This window comes from Globicephala melas, chromosome 8 (assembly GCF_963455315.2).
Source record: "Globicephala melas chromosome 8, mGloMel1.2, whole genome shotgun sequence".
NCBI lineage: Eukaryota > Metazoa > Chordata > Mammalia > Artiodactyla > Delphinidae > Globicephala > Globicephala melas.
The window spans coordinates 47,221,889-47,247,194 of record NC_083321.1 but is presented as its reverse complement, the minus strand read 5'-3'; the positions used below and the strand labels follow the sequence as shown (position 1 = coordinate 47,247,194).

Below are 25,306 nucleotides of genomic sequence, written 5' to 3'. Positions count from 1 at the left end.
GCCCGCCTTACAGGAGGCTCTGCCCTCTTTACATCTCAGTTCCTCAGCGACCTCCCAAGGCAGCCCACATGGGAGGCCTTGGTTGTCTCTGCCCTGCCTTAGGGAGGCCTGTGTGATGATGCAACAGGAGATCTGTTCCTGAGCCCTCCCCACTCCCACATCTCCTGTATAATCTGGAGCTGGGAGACATGCCCTTCAGTTCTTGAAACTTTTTGAATTCTGCCTTCCCCACCATCAGTGGTTCCTGGGCCTGACTGTGCGTCAGAATAATCTGAGATTCATTTTAAAAACACAGACTCCCGGGGTGCCCTGCCAGAGGGGCTGATTCATGGGTGCGGTTGGGCCCTGGGAATGTATATTTACAAGTGTCCCAGGTGATTATGAAGCAGCCCTGGCGTGGGCTAGTATTTGGAAACTGTTGGTCTTGACCACAGGTCTGATCAGGTTCAGCTGTACCTCATGGGTCATCATGAATTTAAAAATTGTGTGGTCTCCATCTTTTACGGTTCCAATTATTTCCACTTCACCAGCCAGTTCCTTCAGAATCCTTTGAAAATTTAGCCCACTGTTCTCGTATCTCTCCTTTCTGAGATGATTTATAGAGGATTAGTATTCAGTGTTCAATGACTGAATTGGATTTCAAACAATTTCCAGGACATGCCTTTATAAGCAAACTGAATTCAGAAATTTATTGGGCACTTGGCTTTTAACTAAATGAAACTTCAAAAGATGTCGCCGCTGGGGACTTCCCCGGTGGCGCAGTGGTTAAGAACCTGCCTGCTAATGCAGGGGACACAGGTTAGAGCCCTGGTCCGGGAAGATCCCACATGGCACGGAGCAACTAAGCCCATGTGCCACAGCTACTGCAGCCCGTGTGCCTAGAGCCCGTGTTCCGCAACAAAGAGAGGCCACCGCAATGAGAAAGAAGCCCAGGCACCGCAACAAAGAGTAGCCCTCGCTCGCGGCAACTAGAGAAAGCCTGCACACAGCAACGAAGACCCAACACAGCCAAATAAATAAATAGATTTATAACAAAACCAAAAAAAGATGTTACTATCACTGAAGTGTCCCATTACTTTACTGACTCGTCAGTTCTGAAATCGGTTTTGTCTTTCTTCTTTTCTACTTGTCTTCTGGGTCCGGTTAAGTGATCCACAGTTGATTACCTTGGTAACGTTGCTTTGATTTCTCTTTTCTTTTCACTCAAATGCATTCCGCTGTGTTTCCCTCAGGTTTGTGGATGTAGGGCGGCCCATTAAATCCTTCTTGACCAAACAAGCGCCATTCTTCTTCTCCTTTAAATCAACTTGTTTCTCTGCGACCCTTTCTGTGGCTGGGGTCCGAGCACGGGGCCCACTGCACTGGGGCTGAACCTCGTGCAGACTGTGGTCCTAAGTTCCTGGGGAACTCCGTGCTGGCATGTAGCCCTCTGGCCCGCTTCTGCTCACACCTCCCCCCGAGTGTGTGCTTACCATCTTGCTTCACCTTAACCTAGTATTTTTCAAAATAACTATCATCATAATATACAAGTAATAGATAATATTATATATTCTAAACATACAATAAAGCAATAGGTATAGCTTTTTTTTTTTTTTTTTTCTTGGCGGTATGTGGGCCTCTCACTGTTGTGGCCTCTCCCGTTGCGGAGCACAGGCTCCAGACGCGCAGGCTCAGCGGCCATGGCTCACGGGCCCAGCCACTCCGCGGCATGTGGGATCTTCCCGGACCGGGGCACGAACCCATGTCCCCTGCATCGGCAGGCGGACTCTCAACCACTGCGCCACCAGGGAAGCCCATAGGTATAGCTTTTATTGGAATTCTGGTCTGTGTATTCAAAGAGCTTGAAGGGTAGTTCACAGCTGTTGATTCCTTGAGCCTCTGAGCGCGAGGCCAAATGGCAAAGGCTTCCCTTTCTGCTTGGACTCGGCTGCAGTCAGCCCTGAATGTGGGCTCAACTCTGTCCCCATCTCACTGTGTGGCTTTGGGCAAGTTTCTTTCTTTCTCAGAGCTCTGATCCCATTTCCTGGCCTGGAATAATCTTTTTGAGGGGTCTTCGAGTCGGCCTAAGTTTAAAAATGGCTCTTAGAGAACGGGGAGTTGTTTCTGCATCTAGAGATTTCCTAACTGGGTTTGAGGCTCTCTCTCCCTCTCCTTCCAATAGGACGGCCCTTTCCTGGTGGAGCACAAGTACCCCACGTTACCTGGGAAGCTTTCAGGAGCCACGCCCAACGGAGAGGCTGCCAGATCTTCTCCCACTGCCTCCCCACATGACCCTGCAGGGAGCGGCCTGCTGAGGCTGAGTGAGTGTCCAGGCGCCAGGCCTGGCGGCCTCTGGAGCCTCGGCCTTGGCATTTCCACTGTTGCACGAGGTCCCTGCACCCCCCGCCATAGCCCACAATTGGAGAACGGGGGTGGGCACGGGTGGCTGGGACAAGTCCTACCTCAGGGTGGTCCCACGTCTAGAGGTGATTGCTGTCTGTCTGGGCACAAGGTTTCCTGCCAGAAACACGTCAGAGCCCAAGAGAACCAGGGTGTGTACCCACCTTCTTTCCACCTGCAATTACTCTACCCCCATTGCCCCTCCTCCTGTCTTCCTTCTCTCTCCACCTGCTCCTGGCCTTCCCGTCATTCCTCTTTCCCTCCCGCTTAGACACCCCCTCCCCCCTCCCCGGCCCTACCCCCTCCTCCTCTGTTCTCCTGATCTCTTTCCTGTCTCCGCCTTCCTCTCTGCAGCCTCCCCATTACCCATAGGATGATACCATGTGCTCTTCCAAGGGAGAGCGTTTCCTTAGAGAAGTGGAATCAGTGGCCACTGGGCAAGGCTGTCAGTCCCCAGGTATCCTTCTGGTGCTTAGCATCTGAAATGGAGGTCTCTGCACAGTAGGCTGTATCTCCCCAATAGCAGCAGCAGATCAGAGGGGCCCAGAGAAGAACATTCTGGTCCCGACAGAGCCGTCCCTCCCCCTGACTCTTCCTCCCTGGCGGAGGAGGGCTCGGCTTCCCCACTAAGGGTTGGCTTCTGCCCTTGGCCAGTCCTGCCTTTGGCTGCAGGAACTCCAGATGAGTATGTCCTAGCGACACTCAGACTGTGGACTTCCTACAGCTTCGGACCATTCTCGTCTGATCTAAGTGAGCTCTGGCACCCACACAGGAGCAGTGGGCGGCCCGGTGTATTCAGTCCCCGCTGCCCCCCGCCCCTCACCGGCCAGGAAGCGACACCAGGAGCATTCAGTCCCCTCACATAGGGCTGCCTCTCGCCGCCGTGACCCTGTAGGTCAGGCTCAGTCACCATTCACCCCCATCCTTCCTCGTGGGATTAGTTTTCTTTCTGTTTGAGTGTTTCCCTCTTGCTTGATGACTCTTGTTTATTTCTTTGCTTCCCTATAACTCTGTTGGGCTGGACTTTGGCCTCTCTTGCTTCTTCGTGTGGCTTCTCTGCTTCTTGGTTGGCTGGAGATCGTGGCCGGAGTGTCAGTGCCCCCGTGCTAGGTACTGTACCCTTCCAGGTGAGGTGGGGAGCGAGATTCCCTTATTTCCCTCCGGTGACACCCTCCCTTTCCGAAACATTCAGCCACGTCCCCCTCCGGCTCGTATTCCCGCATCTCCCTGGGGGAAAAGAGAGGAAGCTCCTTGCTGGAGTTACCCTGCAAGTTTTGGGACCCCGAACTCTTAGAATTTGAAGACATTCGCTCACCCAGATTTGAAACCTTAAGCTCGCTAACTCCCCAGAGAGAAAACCTGGAGTGTGCCTGAGCCCCTGCTGGTCTCTGAGGTCTTGCTGTAAAGCCCTGTCCTAAAGGCAGAGCTGGGCAGACTTCCTGACTCCCACTGAAGGGCTGGCCCAGGCTCAGGGAAAAGGTTTACAGAGGTCACATTCCTTCTTGTCATTCACATATCATTCCGTTCTTTCAATCTCAGGAGACACAGAAAGTGGTTGGGATGACACTGCTGTGGTCAATGACCTCTCACCCACGTCCTCGGGCACCGAGTCCAGCCCCCAGTCTCCCCTGACACCAGATGGTAAACGGAGCCCCAAAGGCATCAAGAAATTCTGGGGAAAGTAAGTCGGTGATGACCGTAATTATATTGCTTGGAATTAATATTGTCCCTGAGTGGGCAAAACATCTCCATAACCCCCTGTATAATTAGATGCTGGGATAGCAGTGAGTACAGAGTGGTTATGTGTAGAGGAGACCTTGAATCACTCTTTAGGGCCCAGAGAAGGAGAACTATGAACGGAGCCCATTAAATACAGCCGGTTGCCTTACGTGTCATTCATTTTAGGCATCCCTCCGTCCCACAGACCCTAAGCACATCCTCTGAAGCTTACATATGTGCTTTGGAGAGGTACATGGGTGAGACCCGTTTCTTCCTCTGCAGGACTCAGTCTGTGTCTTAAGAAATCTTTGAGGACAGAAAGATGAGTCCTTTCTGGCCCTGCTGACTGAGTCTGTGAAATGAGACACAAACTGGGGCCTCCTCTCAGGCAGCAACCTGCACTTTGACCCCCGGGGAGAGGGGTCCAATCCCAGAGGCAGGGTTAGAATTGAGGCTGGGTCTGGCCAAGGAGCTGTCACAGGTCTTGATGCTGGACCTCTGGGGAAGCACCGGGAGGCAGGGGTTCCATCCCAGTGCCCCAGAGCCCTGGTTATGGCTCGTGAGGCCCTGTGTGGGAGGCGTGCACTGACTACAGGCTTTCAGCCTGCCCTCTGACGTCTCCACGGATTCCTCTCCACACAGAATCCGAAGAACTCAGTCAGGAAATTTCAACACCGATGCCCCAGGGGTGGCCGAGTTTCGACGAGGTGGATTCCGGGCAACTGCAGGGCCAAGACTCTCTAGGACCAGAGACCCCAAGGGTCAGAAAAGGTAAGGCTCCCTCCAGTCCATCTCCAAGGAACTGTGTAAAATCCTGGCTACACTGGAGTGGGAAGGGGGGCTGGATGCCCCAGAGCCTCCAGAGATGGAAGGCAGGACCCCCTAGTGCAGAGCTTCTCGACCTTTCCCCTTTGACATGTGTGGACATTGCTCACGCTTATTTATAGGTGCACGGAGGTAAAGGCAGAGGCTGCCTATAGCCAGAGGTGCTGGGGCGGGAGGTGGCGCTCCGGCCCCCCTGAGAACCCCAGCAGCTCTGCACATCTGCAGTCCACTCTGGGCAGGGCCTTGGCGTGATAGGTTGAGAGGCTCCGCTGTAGCCATTCAGAGCACAGATGCTGGAGTCAGAGACCTGGGTTGGAATCTCTGCTTAACCACTTCCTAGCAGTGAGCCCTAAACCAGGTTCTGTAACTTCTCTATACCTCAGTTTTCTGATCTCTGAAGTGGGACGGGGGTGGGGGTGGGGGTGGGTCAAAAACAAGTATTTGTGAAAGTTCTTATGAAGATTATGTGAGCTTCTGCACATCTAACCCTGGTATCAGCTGTCTGCCATTCAAGCGTCACCTTCCCCTGGGAGACTGGGGAGAGAGCAGCACCTTCCCCCGGGGCGGGGTCCCCTCCTTCCACACAGACCTCTACAGAAGGGTGCCGGGGTGCCAGTCTGCCCTTATCCCTCATGACACACTGTACCACACCTTCCTGAAGGCTTAACTGGAGGGAGTTGTAAAGGGATCAAAATGGGAAGTTTTGCGTGACTGTTCCCATCAGGCCCTAATGAAAAAGCATCAGTAATGAAACTTTCCCAGAGATCGCCCTGGTGGACCCCCTCCAGTCACCAGCTTTACCCCCCTTCCTTAGATCTCCCTACTCTGAGAAGAGTGCCTCCCTTCCGACTTGCCCAAGTGAATCTTTACTCCTACGTCTTAGGGAAACCCTTTTCTGCACCCTCTGCTCCCATCAGATGATTCCCACGATACATTGTCTCCAGCAGAATATCTCCTAAAGTCTGAGTTGCTCAGCCAAGGTCAGGCTTCTGGGGGCCTTCCTCAGGATTGGACTGTGACATTTTAAATCTAACCAAACAGTGAAAAGTAAGATTTAACCCTCTTAAATTTCATCCCCCTAAGATTGCCATAAACCAGTGCCAAGTGCAGGTAATTACTGAGTAAGATGTGCACCACTCACGTGTTAATTCTAGAAACCATACAGTCTAGATCCCAATGAAGGGGGAAGAATGCTTCCCTGGTGCAGCATATCGTTCACAGACCTGACCCCCGCCAAAGAAGGGAGCACACACAGATGCACCCCGCTTCCCCACTCAGCCCCCCTCAGGTCCCTAGGCTTGGCCAGGCGCTCCCAGGTACACACTCAGGACCTTTGGCGAGCATCCCCAGATCCATCCTCCAGGTGCCTTACAGAGAAACCTGAGGACGCGTAGCCTCCTGGTTCTGCTCCTCCAGGATCGTGGAGTGGTGTTTACGCTTCTAGTCGCAAAACATGCTCAGTAAACGTTAGCTTTTAGAGGCTGGAGAATCTAAGCACATGGTCTGAGAAGGCAGAGACCAACTCGGAGACATTAGAAAATGAGCCAAAGGAAGCATATGCATGTAGTCCATGAAGAGAATTCTCATCTGCTTGGCAATCTTCTGGCCTCAGGCGTGAGTGTTTCTGATGGTTCTGAGATGAAAAAATAAAGCCACCAGAGCTTGAGTGATGGATTTTTGTTCCACTTCTGGCTTTTCTTTAAGAATGATTCTTTTTTTTTTTTTGTGGTACGCGGGCCTCTCACTGTCGTGGCCTCTCCCGTTGTGGAGCACAGGCTCCGGACGCGCAGGCTCAGCGGCCACGGCTCACGGGCCCAGCCGCTCCGCGGCATGTGGGATCTTCCCGGACCGGGGCACGAACCCGCGTCCCCTGCATCGGCAGGTGGACTCTCAACCACTGCGCCACCAGGGAAGCCCTAGGAATGATTCTTGAAGGGGGAATCACTGGTCAGGGTGTAAAACTTTTCTAAGACCCTCAGGTATTTTTCCTTAGGGCCCATCCACCATCTTACAAGTCCCTTTGGTATGGGGCAACCAGCGTAGGGAACCTTCTCTGCCGAAGGCGAAACTGCAGTTCAGCCACAGGGTTGCTTTGTTTGGGTGTCTTTGTGCTTTGTAAACAGTAGCAATGGATGACAAGGAGAAAGGGAATGAAGGCCTGATGAGACTGTATGTTTATCACCACTCTGCTTACGCTCTGCTTACGGTAACAAAAATGAGTTTGCTGGTGGGAAGGAAAGGCTTTTATTACTCTTAAACAGAAATGTGATCTAATTATATGCTAATGTCCTCTGGTATTTATAGTTTGTAGATATTTAGGTATAGCCTTAAAAAAATTTTGTCACCAACATTCCTATAGGAAGTCTGTTGTTACTGAAAATTTCCAGTCCCAATCCGTTTTTTCCAGTGAAACAGTTGTTTTTTAATATAACACTTTGATAATGACATTTCATAGGAACTCTCCCTCAGGTTATAAGAGTAAATTTTTTTATTTTTTCCCCATTTTGCTGATTTACGTTCTCGTCGGCCCTGCTGTACAGTGAGTGCTTGTCGCACCTACAGCCTTGTCAGCATTGTTATTGCAGCTTTTGTTTAAAGTTCTAGTTTTATAGACCTCCAAAAATTACATTTTTATTATTTAGTTTACATGTTTGTTATCTTATTTCTTCTTTTGTGAACTGTGTGCATTTTTGCCCATTTTTATTTAGTTATTAATATCTTTTATTTAATATCTTTCTTATAGATTTCTATCTGTTCTCTACATATTAAGATACTAAGCCACATCTAAAAGTTGTAACAAATTATTTTTTAGGTTTGTTGCAGAATTTTACTTGGATATATGAAATTTTCAGGTTTGTGTATAATGAAGTTCATCAACTTTTCCTTTGTGATTTCTTTCATTATTTTGTTTTAAAATTTTTTGCTGATTGTTTAAAAAACTGGTTTTAAACTATGAGTTTAAAAAAGTGATTTTTTAAAACTTTACAAGTCATCTATTTGGGGATTTATTTTGGTGTGTGGTGAGAGAGGTTTTTTTCCCCCAAGAGAAAGCAGAGTGTAATGTTTAAGTCTTGAAAGCCGCATGGCCGGATCCCATCCTTGTGGAGGCGTTTTCTGAGTTTGTCTACAGAGTGTATTGCCCTTAGGGACTCTAGCTTATGAGGGGTCTCTGATCAGACTGCTTCCCTGCTTCAGGCCCCATTTTACTGCCTTTCTCCCATATTCACTGTCAGTGTCAGGTTTATCATGAATGTAAGGAAGCTTAAGCTTCAACGTCAGTTACTTGCCTAGACCCCTTCCATGGTCCAGAGAGGGTCCAACCGATGTATTGACAAGGCCGTGTGTTTTGAAATATTTTCATAAGTAAGATATTTTAAACAGTTTTAAGACTGCTGACTCTTTACTCCAACTTACCGTTGGTCTAATATCTTTGCCTGATATCAGACGATGCTGGAATACCCATGGGCATTTTTGGGATCTGGCTATGGGGAGGTTGAGTTGGGGATCCATTTAGTTTGGGTTTAATGGGATTATGTTTATGTGGCTTGCAGTCACTTCATGTCTGGTTTACTTAGGTTTAGTTAATTAGCTGTCCTACTATAAAAATGGCTTCCAATGTGCCAGTGTGCCCAGCATTACTGATACAAAGATGCAAAGTCAGAGATCTTGTACCAAAATGAACTTGTCCTCTGGCATTTGGTTTCAGAAGTATGGGGTAGTGGAAAAAGAAAGAACATTTGAAATTTGCAAAACCAGAAGCCAGTCTGTGGAAATTCTTTCCAATCATCAGATTTGCCAAATCCTCAGCAGGAGCTTCGGTTCTCTCAGATGCTTAGTCAAAACAGAAGTCCTCTCTTTTCAGAAATGCACTTACTAAGGAAATACATACATACAGTTGTAAGTGTACCCTGTGTTCTCCGTCTACCATGGGAATGGCCTATTTGATAAATCTCACATCATTTTAACTGCAATTTGGAGGGATGTTTTGGAACATGTCAATAAAACAAGTGGTTTGGCTGTATATGAAAGGTACTTTCTCTGTCATCTCTAAATTACTTAATAGCATGCTCAGCTGTGGCCCTGGACAAGAGTATGGGAGGCCCTGGCACTGACAGAACCCCAGGAGTTAGGGAAGCCGGGTCTGCTACTGTAGGAGCAGCACAGGCTTAGGAGAGCAGAGACCACTCACAAAGGGGGAAATGGGAAGACGATCGAGGGTAGAGGAGCATCAGAGCTCTAGGGTGTTATGAAAAGGTCTACAGGACAGAGGCTTTCAAATTACAGTCTCAAAAACACTTATTTCCCCTCAGAACTGAAATATCCCTCTGATACATAGAATATTTGTTTCCTTCCAATTCCCAGAAACCAGAAAATAAATGAAATTGAAAATAGGATATGAAATAAAGGTGATAAAATGAGCATTGAAATTGAGAAACTATTCTGATAATTTAAAAAAAAATCCCAGATCAAACCAAAAGCAATCATTCACTAAGAGCAACAGATAAATTCCAAACAAAAATAGTAAATAGGTTCCTAGAGTGTTGTTCATATAAAGTGAATTATATGAACACATTGGCAAAAGATGAAAATTTCTTGCTGATTTTACATGATATACTGACATTGACCAAGATGATGTTGCCTAATATGCAACAGCCACAAGGACATTAAGTAAATGTTATCAATTCAAAGAATAGAATATTTAAGATTAGCACTAAAAAACTTGAACGCTATGGAATTTTACAGCTCGCATCTAAAAGACAATTGATAGAGGTTTTCCTAAATTTGATGATTCTAAAAATGTATTTGACAATACCATTTATAAGTTGTGAAGCTAAAACTTAAAAAAAACTATCAAAATAACAAAAGAATATTGGTCAGTCATGCTAGAAGAAAGATGGAAAGCTTCTCACAGAAAATATAGCCCCACCCCATCCACTCATTCAAACAACTGCAGATCGGATTTCCACTGGTTGAATCCGTGGATGCGGAACCCGCAAATACAGAGGGCTGAGTGAACTACGCCATTTTATATAAGGGACTTGAGCATCCCTGGATTTTGGTGTCTACGGGGATCCTGGAACTAATCCCCTGCAGATACAGAGGGACATCTGTTATAGAGTTGTTGACATATGATAAAGCGAAGAATACGCACCCCGAACGTGAAGGTCAAGTACTATAGAGGTATAGCTAGGAGTTAATTAATAAAAATATTATTTTTCTGGATTTCATGATCTTTTTCAGTTGGATTAGATTTGTAATTTTTTGTGATTTGTTTTCTTATTCTAAATAGTCATTTGGTTCCTAATTCCATATTCAAACTGTGTACTTTTCTTAGCGGGGCCCCCAAGTTTTATAAGTTCCAGTTTTCACGGAACCTGGATCTGCACCTATTCATGATTCATTAAAACCCAGGCTCCAGGCTGAGTGACCAGCACCTGCTCTAAGGTACACATCATCTCCAGCACTTGTTCTAGAATGGTGCTTTATGGTCATCCTGGCCCTTTCAGGAACACCCACCCTCACTTTAAGAAAATTTTTGATGCCTCATCTAGGCATTAAAAAAAAATTTTTTTTTTAACCATTTTAGGAATACTTTCTTGGAAGGAATCTTTTAGAATAGCTAGTCTTCTATATTCCATGAATCCTCCTTTAAAAAATGAATATAGGGCTTCCCTGGTGGCGCAGTGGTTGAGAGTCCGCCTGCCGATGCAGGGGACACGGGTTCGTGCCCCGGTCTGGGAAGATCCCACATGCCACGGAGCGCCTGGGCCTGTGAGCCATGGCCGCTGAGCCTGCGCGTCCAGAGCCTGTGCTCCGCAATGGGAGAGGCCACAACAGTGAGAGGCCCGCGTACCGGGGGAAAAAAAAAAAAAGAATATAAAGTTGCTTTGTCAACCTCCATGTCCCCCCTGCCCCCAGGAGTCAACTTGGATTTTGAGTGTACCATTACCTTTACACTTTAAATGAAATTGATGTCTTTAAGAACTGATGGCTTTGTAATACCCAGGCTTCCTGTCTAGGAAGATGATCTAGCTCTTCATTTATTCATGTCTTTTTTTATGCTGCTTAGTTGTGTGTCATAGTTACCACCTCCCCCCATCCCCACACACGGTTACACAGGACCCACACATTCCTTATAAAGACAGATCCCAGACATTTCATAATTTTGGTTGCTGTGAGTGGATTATTTGAACAAAAATGTTAGTATCTGTGCATTGATGGTATATAGAAAATTGTTGATTTGTGTATGTCATAAACATTAGGAGCGTGTGTATTTATAACCCGCCACCTTCCTGAGTTCTCTTGGGTTTTCTAGGTGGGCAATCATATCATTTGAAAAGAATGGCTTTCTTTTATTTCTACCTTTCTAATAGCTATATTTTTATTTTTGTCTCTTCTTATATTTGCTGCAACTCTCAGACTAGTGTTACTAATGTGATAAAAAATACTCTTTTATTAACTTTAATGTGAATGCCCCTAGCGTTTCATTAGTAAATAAGGCATTAACTGTTGTTGATTGGAGGAAGGTTTTCTGTTTTTTTTTTCTTAATGTTAGATACGCTTTGCCTAGTTTTCTAAGGATTTTCCTGAACACGGTATTAAGCCCTGTGTAAAACACGATTCAGGTGTGGATCTTCATCCAAATGGGCTTCGGCTCGCGTGCATGTGTATGTGGACTGATAGCACACGTGAGCACAGCTTCCTGAGGAGCATATAACTGCCCCAAGCTCCCGGCAGCTGCAGACCTGAGATTCAGACCAGGGGTTATCCCGGGAAACTCTAGAGTCTACCTCCGATGAGTGCATTGTCGTGGGATTTTGTTCAACTGGATCCCACGATGGGGGGTTTTGTTTAAACCTAGTCCCTTTTTGTGAGGCGCTGTTATGTTCAGCTGGAGCCCAGGCTCTCCCAATAACTGGGTCGTGCTGTTTCCTGCTTCCCAGTGATGCCAACGGCCCCTTCGCCCAGTGGAGCACAGAGCGTGTGTGTGCATGGCTGGAGGACTTTGGCCTGGCTCAGTACGTGATCTTTGCCAGGCAGTGGGTGACTTCTGGCCACACGTTACTGACAGCTACCCCTCAGGACATGGAAAAGGTAAGGGCTGAGCCCTGGGCTAGGAGGCTCCCATCTCTCCCCAAACCAGCGCACAGGGAAGTGAGGCCCCCCACTCCTCCACTGCCCACCCACGCCCACACACAGGAGAGTTGACAAAGGAGGACGAGATTCTCTCTGTCACTTCAGGTTGATCCCAGGGCGCTGGGCAGAGGTCTGCTTCCATGCTCCACCCAGGTGGAGTACCTCCACCGAGACACAGCATCCTCTGAGGGCCAGGCTGCCTGCCGAGATTTCACATCTGTCTTCATCTTTCACTTTCAGGAGCTGGGAATTAAGCACCCTCTTCATAGGAAAAAGCTGATTTTAGCAGTGAAAGCTATCAACACCAAGCAGGAGGAGAAGTCTGCACTACTGGACCACATCTGGGTGACACGTAAGGACAGGCATATGTGTGTTATGTTTCTGGCAGCCCCCTGGGAATGCGTGCCTCAAAGACAGCTGTGTCCTTGGGACAGGCAGACGGATTACTAAACTTTAGGGGAAATATAGCTGGAACTCAGAATGATAATGTGCTGCTGCCTTTTTTTTTTTTTTTTTTTGGCATCCACAGTCTTCCATTTTCACAAATTTCACTTCCCTGTTTCTGTAGGTTGGCTCGATGATATTGGCTTACCCCAGTACAAAGACCAGTTTCACGAATCCAGAGTCGACGGGCGAATGCTGCAGTACCTGACTGTGGTGAGGATCCTTCCTCCAGTGTTTCAGTTGTCCCTGTGAACACCCAACTCAACTCAGGTGTCCCCATGGCGGTATTTAAACTTGATTCCACACCTCCCTCATATCCCTCGGGTCTAAAACTGTGTCGTTCGTCACATAAGAGGTCCCAATTAGCAGAGTACGAACCATTGCTCCAAGGAAAGCTGTTACGTGTCCACGTGCATTCCTGACGTGTAGTAGACCACTTGTCTGTGTATGGTCTGGGAAGGAGCCTCGGTGGGTGGGTGTCACTTTGGAAGCTCTGGTTCATCAACCAAAACTTTACTTTTCCAGAATGATCTACTTTTCCTAAAAGTCACCAGCCAACTACATCATCTCAGCATCAAATGTGCCATTCACGTGCTGCATGTCAACAAGTTCAACCCTCACTGCCTGCACCGGCGGCCAGCTAATGAGGTGAGGCAGGACACTATATCTGTCCAGGTAGCCCTGAGCCGGGACACCTGTAAGATCGGGTGTGAGAAAACCAGAATGACATGGTCATAATGTGGCTGCATTTTGGCCCATGGTGCTGCGGATTCTTCCCTTTACTAGGGCTTCATGGTGTCCCAACACGCCTGTGGCCTGAACTCTGCGTCCCACAGCAGCCACTAGCCCTCCAACTCCTCCCTCCTTTTGGGAGACATATGCTATGGGCTGGAGGGCAGTAGCAGCAAGTCTTTCAAAGCCATCATAGTGATTAAAGGAGATGAGGAAATGGAGCAAAGGGGAGGGAAGGGCGAGACAAAATGGAAAGACGGTGTCCAAGTAGGCAGAGGAGAGACGAAGAGGAACCCATAAGTAACCAGACATTTCAGAACAGATCTCCCTACTCGTTGGTAGAAAATTAACTGACCTCCAGGCCTAGGCGCACAGGGAATCCATGATCAGGTTTTGCTAGAGAAGAAATGGTGGAGGTAAACACAGCAACCCAAATCCTGGGGAATTCCCTGATAATGTTTCAGGAACCCCGGAGTTCTGGGTGGGCCCCAAAGCTGCAGGATTGTCAGTCACACCCCATCTCCTATGTTCATGGGAGCCAAGACTAACCCTGCTGTAAGAGTAACTCAGCTTTCCAGGGGATTAAAAATTCATCTCTCTACTCTCCGTCCCCTCTTTTCTCCCTGTTGCACAAACACATTTTGAACCTTCTATATGTTAGGCACACTGCTGGGCATTTTGAAGACCCAGGTGCCACTTGAGGGTACTCAGGTATAAGTATCTTAACATGTGTTCTCCCGAAACATTTGGCCACACCAGTGAGATCTCGATTCTATAAAACACTCAGCTCGTAACTGACGGTCCTCTTTAAAGTTCTGTTGAATCGCTGAATGAATAACTCCATGCTCTCGTGTGTGAGTCCCAAAGTAACCAGAGTCAGGGAGTAACGGGATTCTGGAATCAGATATCTCAGTGTAGAAGTGCAAGTTCAATGAGAGCTTTATTTCCTGGAAACTGGGAGGGCTCTCAGGCAGCTGTCCTGGAGGCCTGGGTCTGTAGGCGTAAGGATCGTCTTCGGCAAGGCGTTCGGGGCCGGCTTACTCACAGGGACTGGCTCCACAGAGGACCCTGGTAGGACCTGTAGGCCTAACTTCTCCACTCTCCTTCTCTCTCTTACAGAGTAACCTTTCTCCTTCAGAAGTTGTGCAGTGGTCCAACCACAGGGTGATGGAATGGTTGCGGTCCGTGGACCTGGCGGAATATGCGCCCAACCTTCGTGGGAGTGGTGTCCACGGAGGTCTCATTGTGAGTGGCTCTTTGGGCTGGTCCGCCTGCCTCGGTGACACCTGGGGTATTCAGAAACTGATGTCTTAAGGGCTAGACAGGCATCCCAGTAAGAAATGTTGATACTTCATCTGAACCCCTTGCATAAATTGAAGTCTCAAAGTAGAATTTGATCATTTGTGGCTGAGAATTAATAGATTTCATGCAAACAAGATGGCTTCTGGAAAGACTTCCCGAGCCACAGACCCAGAGGAGTCCAGGAAAAAGGGGCTGCGTGAGAACCGCCTGTTAACCAGGCAGCTCCAGCTGCTGCTGGAGGAACACAGGGCTTGGGAGGGAGGGGGAGGCCACCAAAATGTACCCTCCTGCTTGTCATGAGACGATCTGCCTCAGCACTTATCTGTCAAGTGGCAAAGCCAGCAGGGAAAGGAGGAAGGGGTGGCCCAGTTGTCCTCCAGATAGACCCTGGGAGACAGCCTTATCTAAGAGGGCACAGCTCTCTGCTGGTTGGTCACAGAGCCAGGCCCGGGGCCAGGGAGACAGAGGGGAGGGGGACACGGGACAAGTGGGTGAGCCTCAGCCCCTGCCCCAGGGCCACCCGGGCTCCTGGGGGCCTGTTTCTCAGTGTCATCACCTAGAGCCACCGGTGGTCGCCGCTGGGTGGCTTGTCTGTGGTTTCTTCTTAGATCCTGGAGCCACGCTTCACTGGGGACACGCTGGCCATGCTTCTCAATATCCCCCCACAAAAGACACTCCTCAGGCGTCACCTGACCACCAAATTCAATGCCTTGATTGGCCCTGAGGCTGAGCAGGAGAAGCGAGAGAAAATGACTTTACCTGCTTACACGCCGCTGACCACCACAGCCAAAGTCCGGGTGAGTCGCCAGGCCCTTTCTGGGGTGGCCACAGGGGCCTGCCTTCTGGCCCTTGAGTTGTGTAGCAGCTGACCCAGTGCCTGGAGCCAAACCCAAGTGGGCTGCCTGGACAAGGAGGCTCTCTTGGCTTCTGCCTTGGTTTCTACCTTCGGTTTGATTTTGTTACTTTTGTTAGCCTAGCTCCCGGCCACTCTTGAGTCCAAGGGTGCGCAGGTTTCTTTACACAGAAATGACATACAGGCAGCATGGGGTCCTCTCTCCCGACACTGCCTTGACTCGCTGTGCAAAGCAGACAGGCTCCCGCGTGTGGGTTCCCTGTGGTCAGACCCATCTGCATTCCACATGCCACGTGGGGTCCTGGTCCAAGCTGTCTTGCCAACATAAGGAGTGTCCCTGTGGGTAGCCAGCCGTGGCCACCTTGTGCTGTGGAGGTGGCCAGCACACAGCCATCCAGAGGTCCCGAGGTCATCCAAGCACCAGCGCCGCTCACTGGGGCTCTGAATCCCACAAAGCCCGTTCCACCTGCCTGAGCTGTCCTGCCAACTCAGGACAAAGCTGGAGCAGGGAGGAAGGGCCGCCTAGGGCTGTCCGTGTGGCTTCCCAAGGTGCTGTGAACAGAAGGCAGGGGGTGCTCCACGTGTGATACCAAGTCCTCTGAGCGCAGCCTCTGTACAGACTGTGGCAGCCTCTGGGAACCCCCAGTTCCCCCGGGGAATGTGAACATCACTAGTGGGACAGCAGGGCAGGAGCTTCAGGCACGGCATCCTGGAGGAGCAGCCCTACTTGCTCACGATGATTTATCTGTTGGCTTTTCCCCAGAAGGGCAATTGCTTACAGGAGCTCTATTTTGTTAAGAGTTTTTCTAGAAGCAGTTGGCCTTATTCCTTTCCTCGTCGGCCTGTCCTAAAATGCATCGTCAGTAGGAGCTGCACACTAGCTTGATCATCTCTTTCTCATAGTCTTGTATCTGCTGTGTTTTAGCCAAGGAAACTGGGATTTTCACATTTTGGAAACATAAGAAAAAAGAAGTTCGATGAATCGACAGACTACATTTGCCCAGTGGAGCCCAGCAACAGTGTCGGTGACAGTCACAGGGTCTGTATTGGCTACCAGGGCCTCAGCCCCCTCGATGCCCCTGAACTGGATGGACTGGACCAGGTGGGACAGATTAGCTGATGCCTTTGTCACCTGTACTGTCTGTGTGTGCTGAGAGCTCACAGTAACTCCGTGTGTGTCACCATGTAACTGCACCTCACCCCCTGTGTATGTGCATGACTTGCAGAAAACCTTCCAGCCCTTGTGTACCCGTGGGCCAGTCTTTCTCCAAATCCTGAGGGTGGCCAGGTATGGCGCTGCATCTTTGCTAAGGGGCCAGCCTTGGGGACTCGGGAGGAAAGACATAAAGATGCTTGCAGGTTTTCAGTAAGTCTGAATGTCTACCTTCAGCACCAGTGGCAATACCTGAGCTTGGACACAGGTCCGGAGACCACGGACAGTCCCGAGGCTGAGCTCTCGGGCCCCTCGGCTGTGCCCCCGTTGAGGGCAATCCCAAGTGCCTTAGGCCTGTGACCACAGTTTGGGCTGGGGCTGAAGGGACAGCAGCAGGGACTTCTGCCCCAGTGACAGTGGAACTGTTGCGCCTTCCTTCGGAGGCGGTCGCTTCTTTCTGGTAATAAAACCTATATTTATGTAGAAAACAAACTGCACGGCATCTTTGATCTTGTCAAGGGAAGTGAGTTGGGCGCAGCTAGAGATGGAATGCTGCTCATCGCGCAGTTCGAGAGCCAGCGCTGCTGAGCTGCGTCAGGATTTGTGGGTGTCCTGGGTGAGGGGGCGGGAGCAAGGAGGGACCCCCATCCTTTGGAGGTCTGTGGTGTCGCTTTGGGCTCCACTGCCCGGTGTGAAGCCGGGAGGCACTTGGTGTCTCACGTCCTGACTGGAGGTCACATCTGTCGTGCAGACCCCGAAGTCGGTTTCCATTCCAGCGGGATGGGCCACCTAGTGAAGGGGGCGTGGGGAGACCAGGTGGCATTACTGGAAAGGCCCTCTGTTCTTTCACGTGTTGTGCCGCTCCGCTGTGACTGACTGTGCTGGGCCCGTAACCCCGTGGGGGCTGGTCTGTGTTGGCAGAGCTGGAACAGACCTGTCCTCCTGATTTAGAGGCTGACTAACTGATAATGGGTCTTCCAGACGGGCCTGGCCTGGCCAAGGACAGGGGGAGGGACACACCTGCCAGTCTGGGCTCCTGCTCATGAGATCCCAGTTAGTCCCAGTGCAGCTTTTGGCTCTACTGGGTCCCCGGGCCTCGTCTGCAGAAGCGCGACGGCAGCACCATAACGGTCTGGCGGATGGGGCAGGGCCTCATGACCCCAATCTGAACGCTCTGATTCTGTCCCAGATGGAGGCGATGTGAAGATTTGCTTCTTAAACTACCATGAGTCTCAGGCCATGGCCTCCCGGCCTCCCCTGAAGTCCAGCCAGCAAGAGATAAGGGCACAGGCTTGCCAGCTGGCATGGCCGGAACCACTGAATGACAGGTGCTCCCCGGGGCTGATACCTGGGCACTGCAGTTTAGAGCCACAGTCAGGGCGGGCTTTGTCCCTTGTTTCTTATCGTGTCCTGGTGGGAGAATCTCCGCACGTGCCTGCTTGCAAACCCCGCATGGAACTGTTATGTCACTAGTTCTCTGTGCAGCCTCGAGCAAGGCCTGTACCACTTTGTGGGCCCCAGTTTTCCCACCTATAAAATGATGGATTATACTCGATGCCCTCAAAGGGCAAATCTACAATGTCCAAATAGGTTTGGGGAAGGAGGAGCAGGCCAGCATTTACCTGAGAAGGAGAGGAGGCAGGCTGCTAGGAGTGAGGACGCCCTGGCAGCTCCCTGAGGATGCCTAGCTATGCCTATACTGGGGCATCAGTGTCTGGGGTCCTGCTGGTACCAGAAATCTGCAGTGTGTTCAGCACCCTGACGGCCTTCATCCCTGCCACTCTCTGCTCCTGGAAGGAGCTGGAGCACTGAACCTGTGCTAAAGGGCCGCTCTGACAGGGCCCGTCTGTGCCCTGCTCCTGTGTCCCCTTAGTGCTGGCGCCGGGGTGGGGACAAAGGAGAGTGTGTGTGTGATGGTGTGGGACACTGGAGGCTCTGCCTTTCCCCAGGGACAGAAGCAGCATGTGCTCCACCCGTCACTCCTCAGGGCCTGGCCCACTCCTTGCCCGCTCGCCTGCGGAGCACGCCTGAGCAGGATAGGACTTGCATGCCACCTCTGCGAATCACGAGCTCAGTCCACACGTGCTGACCAGGCTGCTGCCCACTTTACAGGTGGCCCCTTCGGAAGGCACCCTGATGCAGATAGGGCTCCTCTCCCAAGACATTCACCGCCTCACGGTAGGACTCTGACCCTCTCTCCACAGTCGGACAGGTGCTGGGGATGCCCCGGGAGTTTGGGGGTGGTGCTGGTCAGCCCCCGGGCCTACTCCAGAGCCTGTGGCGTCAGGGCCTCTGCTGGCGGAGAGCAGATGGGGCCGGGGGCTGGGGCTGGAGCCTGAACCAGGCGAGACGGAAAGCAGCCCAGAGGCCTTCTCTGTTGGCCTGCTGCCAGCCTTGAGCTGAAACCAGCTAAGGTGTGCTAGGTCTCAGGCCCTCTTCCCAGGCCCAAGGCTGGTGAGGAAACCAAGATGCTCAGCAGCTCTGGGTCACCTGCCTCGTCAGCCCAAAGCCCAGGCCTCGCCCCTGGCTTGGTGGCCACTGCTCTGCTCTCTCCATCCATGAGACATATATTTCCTATCATGCCTCTGGCTTCATGGACACCACAGGCACGTGAGCACATCCTGGCATGTCCAGGGGGGACAAGCCATACCATATGAAGCAGCTTGGACCAGGGGAGAGGAGGCACTCTGGAGGGAGGCTGACCTGGTCCCTGTCTGGGACCTCGGGCAAGTCACTCTCTCTCCGAGCCCTGGCTTCCCTATCTGTCAAGCAGGGCTAATATCCTCCTTGCAAGGCTGCTAGGCAGCCCGGAGCTGGTGGTAAAAGGCCAGTCACAAAAAAGATTCACATTGTTGAGGCCCTGTGCCTTCCAGGGCCTCACAGTTCCTAGACAGCCCCAGCACTGAGCCCACCGGCCGCAGCGTCCAGCCCGTTGAGGCCTTTGCTGATGTACTGAGGCAGGTTATGAAGGCTGTATCCCAGGGCAAGATGGTCAAGGAGGGGGCGGGTCTCCCCAAATCCAAACAAGATCACTGTTTTCAATTTGTTTTTTTCTTGGCTCACACACTGAAATGAATTCACCCAGCCTTGCGCTTATCACCTCTATAGGCCTTTGGTGGCCTTCAAATAGCAACTTTACTTCCAAAGGTAGGAGCAATTTATTGTTGACAGTGTTGTCTATTCTGAGCCAACACGTGGGGTGCCTGGGACCCCATGAACTTACAGGGCACTGGAGTCAGGGCCACACCCAGTGCCCCGCTGCTTCCCACATCGTGGGCGCAGGGCAGCCTTGACCAAAACACTGTTGAACAGTGCCTTCGGCCGTGTCCTTTCAGACCATGCTCAGCCAGGACCAGCTGCTGACCGACTCCCGCCTGGCCGCTCCCAGCTCTGAGGACTGGTGATGACTGTCTTATCGCTGGCAGCCCAGAGAGGCACGTGTGACGGCCTGAGTCTGCTTTGATGGGGAGCTGGCCCATGGCCACCCGTGGAGCCCAGGCTGGGCTGCAGGGCATCTCCAACATGGGTGCTGATGGGACAAAGCGGGGCTGTGGAACAGATGTCCAGGAGGTGGCCCACATGTCTTCAACTGTGCTGTGCTCTTCGTTACAGCTTTTATACCTTTTGTACTTTTATACGTGGACTGCAGACCACTTTTGTGGGGAGGGCGATGAGATGCCAGCACAGACCCAATGACGCACGCCATCCCTGGTGACAGCTGGGGGTTCTTACACCCAAGGGGAAGGGCTGTGAGTCATAAAAGCTTTGCTGGAAAAATAATTCTGAATGTTCTGAGCAGGGCGAAATGGTAGGAAGCCCCCTCCTGGGCTGCTTCCATACAGAAACGCATATTGTATTTCCTTTCCCAGGAATCTGGCTGGAGTGACAGCAGGGAAGGAGTAACGGACTCCCTTCCCGCTGTCCTCAAGCCACCTTTGTCTGCAATGGTGTCTCAGGGCTGTGGGGCCTCCCAGCACCTGAGCACAGGCGTCTTCGAAGCCTTTCCCTTCTCAGCCTCAGAGGCAACTGTCTGATCAAACGGCAACCCCCTCTCCCAGCCACCCCGAGGAAGGCCCTCAGGCACCCACATCAGCGTTTCCACCGCAACACATCTCAGGTATGCCCCACCTCAGGGAGAGGGACCTGCACACGGACCCCACACAGTCCCCTCCCAACCAGCCTTCCCCCTTAGCGATGGTCCTTCTTCCTCCCTCTGGCCTCATCTCTAATTTCCATGGTGGGTCTCCTACTTGGTCCCTCACCCTTCCTTTCCAGTTAGTCCCCTCCAGGTGTTCTCCACCCCATCCCCAGAGGGACCTTCCCAAAGCACTGTTTCATCCTGTTCCCTGCTAAGAACTCAGTTCCACAACTACCACAGATTAGCGTTCAAAAGCCTGAGCTGAATCTTCGGCCTTCCACGCTCTAGCCTGTGCTCCTGCCTTTCCCTCCCCGTGGAATGTGCTTTTCTCCTAGTCTCTGTCACGAAGCTGAATCCTGCCTGCTGAGGTCCAGAACAGCCCCAGCCTCTTTCAGGAAGCCTTCGCTGGTGTTTGTTAGGGTTGGAGGTGTCTCTCTGTCCCACGGTGCTGACCTTGGGCCCGAGCACTTCCTGGCTCACCTTGAAGTAACGTGTCACCTTTCTCCCCTTCCACACCTATCCTCAACACAACCTCACCGAGCACCGCTATGGATGGGTTCCCGTACAGACAGGAGTAAGACCCAGTCCTAGCCCTCTGATGGCCCAGGAGATCCATGATGCTAAGTTCATCCGCTCATTCCCTCACATGTGCAGGTTGAGTACCTCCCATTCTGGGCTAAGGAGCACTGGGGCTACAGGCATGAATGTCAAGGTCCTTGCCTGAGGGTGGGGATGGTGCACTGTGGGAGTACAGATCTGTTTCAGACAAGAGTGTGCTGAACGATACAGATGCTCCAATAGGAGCGCCTACAGCCCCAAAGAGCAAACTGTCATTTTTAATGGAGGGCTGGGGACAAGGACTGAAAAGCCTCCAAGGAGAGGTGCTACTTGAATTCTGAAAGATGAATCCGCTTCCTCAAGTATGCCAGAGGGGAAAGGCACTCCAGGCAGAGGCACCTGAAACAACCCAGCACATCCAAGGAAGTACCCGAGGTCAATATGATGAGAGCAGAATTTCCTGACCTCTGCACTGCTGTCATTTGGGGTTGGGTAAGTCATTGTGCTCGGGGCTGTCCTTGGCCTCTTAGCAGCATCCTTGGCCTCTCCCTCTACCCTCTAGGTGCCAATAGCACCCCTCTAGTTGGGACAGCCAAAAATGTCTCCCCACAAAATCACCTCTAGCTGAGAACCAGTGGGCCAGAGAATGGGGTCAGAGTGGGAGGCCCAAGGAAGGAAGAATCGGGTGAGGTCAGCTGGAGCCAGATCGAGAAAAAGGCTTTGTAAGCCAGGCTCCTGAAATTTATCTTGGGGACCCAAGGTGTGCGGATACGGACTAGTGAAAGCAGTGAGAGGTTTAAAGCAGGGGACAGGCATGGTTGTGATTGGTGTTTAAGAAAAACATCTGAGGGTAGGACCTTCGATGTGCAGTGCCCAGCATTGATTGCAGTGCCCAGCCTTTCCCTGAGTAGGAAACTCATTAGGATGAGCTCAACAGGTGGACGGACGAAGGCTAAGCTGCCGCCTCCCCCCGTCCACCTGAGAAACGTCCTGTGTTAGGCCACCCCATGGGCACTACACAGCTGTACTTCACAGAATTCTCTCAAGCCATGTTCCTTTCTCTCTCCTGTATCCCTTTGCCCCACCCTCCGACGCACATACACGTGTGTAAGAAATCCTGTGACACCAGTTTTTGCAAAAAGGGAACACCTTGGAGTTAAACTCAGGTTTGAAGCCCAGCCCTGCCGCCTAATGGCTGAATGACCTGGGGATAGTAATTTCACCTCTAAGCCTCAGTTTCCACATCTGTAACTTGGAGAACAAAATCCCCACAGAATTTCTGGTTCATTATCAGAATTATATAAAATGAAGAGCGGGTGGGGAGAGCAGCCAAGATGGCAGAGTAAAAAGACCCAGAGCTCACCTCCTCTCAGGAGCACCCCAAAATCACAACTATCTGCAGAACAACCATCAATGAAAAAGACTGGAACCTACCAGAAAGGATCTTCTACAGCTAAAGACAGAAAGAAGGAACCACAACAAAACAGGTAGGAAGGGTGGGCTTGCAACATAATCAACTCCCATTTACACCCCCCCCACCCCTGCTGAGGTGGGCAACTGAGGTGGGCAACCCGCAAACTGGAGAATAATTATATTACAGAGATTCTCCCACAGGAGCAAGAGCTCTGAGCCCATCAGGCTACCAAGCCTGGGGGTCTAGCACTGGGAAGATGAGCCCCACCAGAGCAATTGTTTTTGAAGGCCAGTGGGGCTTAATTGCAGGAGCCCCCTAGGACCAGGGGAAACAGAGACTCCACTCAAAGGGCACACAGCAAAAGTAATCTGGTAAGAGCTTGGGCCAGACCTACCTGCTGGTCTAGAAGGGGCTCCTAGGGGGTGGGGGCGGTCCACCTGGGGGACAGACACTGGTGGCAGCCATACTGGGGAGCATTCAGGAGGGTGAACATGGCTGATGTTAGCAGCTGACATCCTGGCTCATTAGCTCCAAGCCAGGCCCCGCCCAACAGCCTACTGGTGACAACGCCTGGGATACCTCAGGCCAAACTAACTAGGTGGGGACACAGCCTCACCCAGCAGCAGACAGGCTGCCTACAGACTAAAGAGCCCACAGCTGCCTCTGGGCTCACTACTGCTAGACACAGTGCTGCCCACCAGAGGGCCAAGACCCAGCTCCACTCACCACTGGACAGGCACGGGCCCCTCCTACGAGGAAGCCTGCACAAACCTCTAGATCAGCCTCAACCACCAGGCAGCAGACACCTGAAGCAGGAAAACTGGTTCCCCAACGCAGGCCAGACCCTACCCTGGGACCAGCTGGGCCCTGCCCACTAGCAGACCCATGCAACCTTCAGGACACACATGACCCCATATCCAACTGTGTCAGGAACTGGTGCCCCTTCCACACATAAGCTCTGGGGTCCCTGGGCACTGCAGCTAGACCCCAGGAAACAGCTCTGCCTGCCAGTATCTGGCACTAACCCCAGCATCTGGCTTCACCTGCCAGTGGGTGGGCAGCAGCCCCAGAGTCTTTGGGACTCTGACTCACCCACCAGTGAGCCACCGCTAGCCCCAGAGGCCCCTAGGGTTTCACAACCAACCAGACTAGGGCTCAACCAAGCCTCCCAGACTGCCTACATGGTCAGTCTACCACAACAGAAGGACCCACACAGCCCTCTTAGGGGAGAACCCTAGAGCATATGGCTTGGGTGACGAGAGGGATGTGCACTGCTGGGACGCATAGGATGCCTCCTGCAGAGGGCCACTTCTCCAAGGTTGAGAAACATAACTTACCACATACATAAAAATACAAACAGCAACACAGACAAAATGAGGCAGTAGAGGAAGTCACCACTGCTGAACAGAAAAAAGGGAAAAGAATGAAAAGAGGATAGGATGTGCACTGCTGGGACAACATCAAGTGCACTAATACTTGCATTATAGGGGTTCCAAAAGGAGAAGAGAGAAAGGGTTTGAGAAAACATTTGAAGAGATAATAGCTGAAAACCTCCCTAACCTGGGAAAGGAAACAGTCACCCAAGTCCGGGAAGTGCAGAGTCCCATACAGGATTAACCCACAGAGAAACACACCAAGACACGAAGCAAAATGACAAAAATGAAAGCTAACTAAAAGCACCAAGGGAAAAGCAACAAATAACATATGAAGGAATGACTGTAAAACTATCAGCTAATTTTCAGCAGAAACTCTGCAGGTCAGAAGGGAGTAGCAAGATATAAAGTGTTGAAAGGGAAAAACACAACCAAGAATACTCTACCCACCAAGGCTCTCATTCAGATTTGAAGGAGAAATCGAAAACTTTATAGACAAGCAAAAGCTAAAAGAATTCAGCACCACCAAACTAGCTTTACAACAAGTGTTAAAGGGACTTCTCCAGGGAAAAAAGAAAAGGCCACTACAGGAAACATGAAAATTATGTAATGAAACAAACAGCTCACCGGTAAAGGCAAACATACAGTAAAGGTAGGAAATCAGTCACACACACAGCTAGCAGGGAGGTTAAGAAACAAAAGTGGTAAAACCATCTGTATCCACAATACACAAGGGATAAACAAAACAATTAGATGTAAAGTACGATCTCAGAGTAATTGTGAGGGTGGGGAGAGTACAACTGCAGCGTATTTAAAATGCATTTGAAAGTAAGATCAGCAACTTAAAACAATTATGTATACATATACATATAGACTGCTATACAAAAACTTCAAGGTAACTGCAAACCAAAAATCTATAATAGAAATACACACAAAATAGAAAAAGGAATCCAAACGTAACACTAGTCATCAAGTCACAAGAGAGCAAAAGAAGAAGGCAAAAAAAGACCTACAAAAATAAGTCCAAAACAATTAACAAAATGACAATGAGAACATTCATATCGATAATTACCTTAAATATAAATAGATTAAATGCTCCAACCAAAAGACACAGAGTGACTGAATGGACACAAAAACAAGATCCACACATTTGCTGCCTACAAGAGGCTCATTTCAGATCTAGAGACACATACAGGCTGAAAGGGAGTAGAGGGAAAAAGGTATTCCATGCAAATGGAAATCAAAATAAGGCTGGAGTAGCAGTATTTAGATCAGCCAA

At 50.5% G+C, this 25,306-nt stretch overlaps 1 protein-coding gene across 5 annotated transcripts in view; it reads left to right on the top strand.

Annotated features, from left to right (window-relative positions):
* PPFIBP2 (PPFIA binding protein 2) overlaps positions 1-25,306 on the top strand; it is a 159,370-nt gene that overhangs the window by 127,067 nt on the left and 6,997 nt on the right. Inside the window, exons 15-30 of one of the 5 annotated variants that reach the window (XM_070046151.1) lie at positions 2,162-2,300; positions 3,457-3,489; positions 3,919-4,060; positions 4,741-4,869; positions 11,868-12,018; positions 12,301-12,412; positions 12,629-12,717; positions 13,030-13,152; positions 14,356-14,481; positions 15,147-15,335; positions 16,317-16,493; positions 18,657-18,722; positions 20,414-21,336; positions 21,604-21,732; positions 22,535-22,727; positions 22,841-23,025. In XM_070046151.1, the coding sequence (XP_069902252.1) occupies positions 2,162-2,300; positions 3,457-3,489; positions 3,919-4,060; positions 4,741-4,869; positions 11,868-12,018; positions 12,301-12,412; positions 12,629-12,717; positions 13,030-13,152; positions 14,356-14,481; positions 15,147-15,335; positions 16,317-16,493; positions 18,657-18,722; positions 20,414-20,578 (1,641 nt within the window). In that variant the 3' untranslated portion in view covers positions 20,579-21,336; positions 21,604-21,732; positions 22,535-22,727; positions 22,841-23,025. Of the gene's footprint in view, positions 1-2,161; positions 2,301-3,456; positions 3,490-3,918; positions 4,061-4,740; positions 4,870-11,867; positions 12,019-12,300; positions 12,413-12,628; positions 12,718-13,029; positions 13,153-14,355; positions 14,482-15,146; positions 15,336-16,316; positions 16,494-17,733; positions 17,873-18,656; positions 18,723-19,879; positions 20,329-20,413; positions 21,337-21,603; positions 21,733-22,534; positions 22,728-22,840; positions 23,026-25,306 lie in introns of those variants that run through there. The other 4 variants (XM_070046149.1, XM_060303557.2, XM_070046150.1 and 1 more) reach the window with 4 other exon arrangements.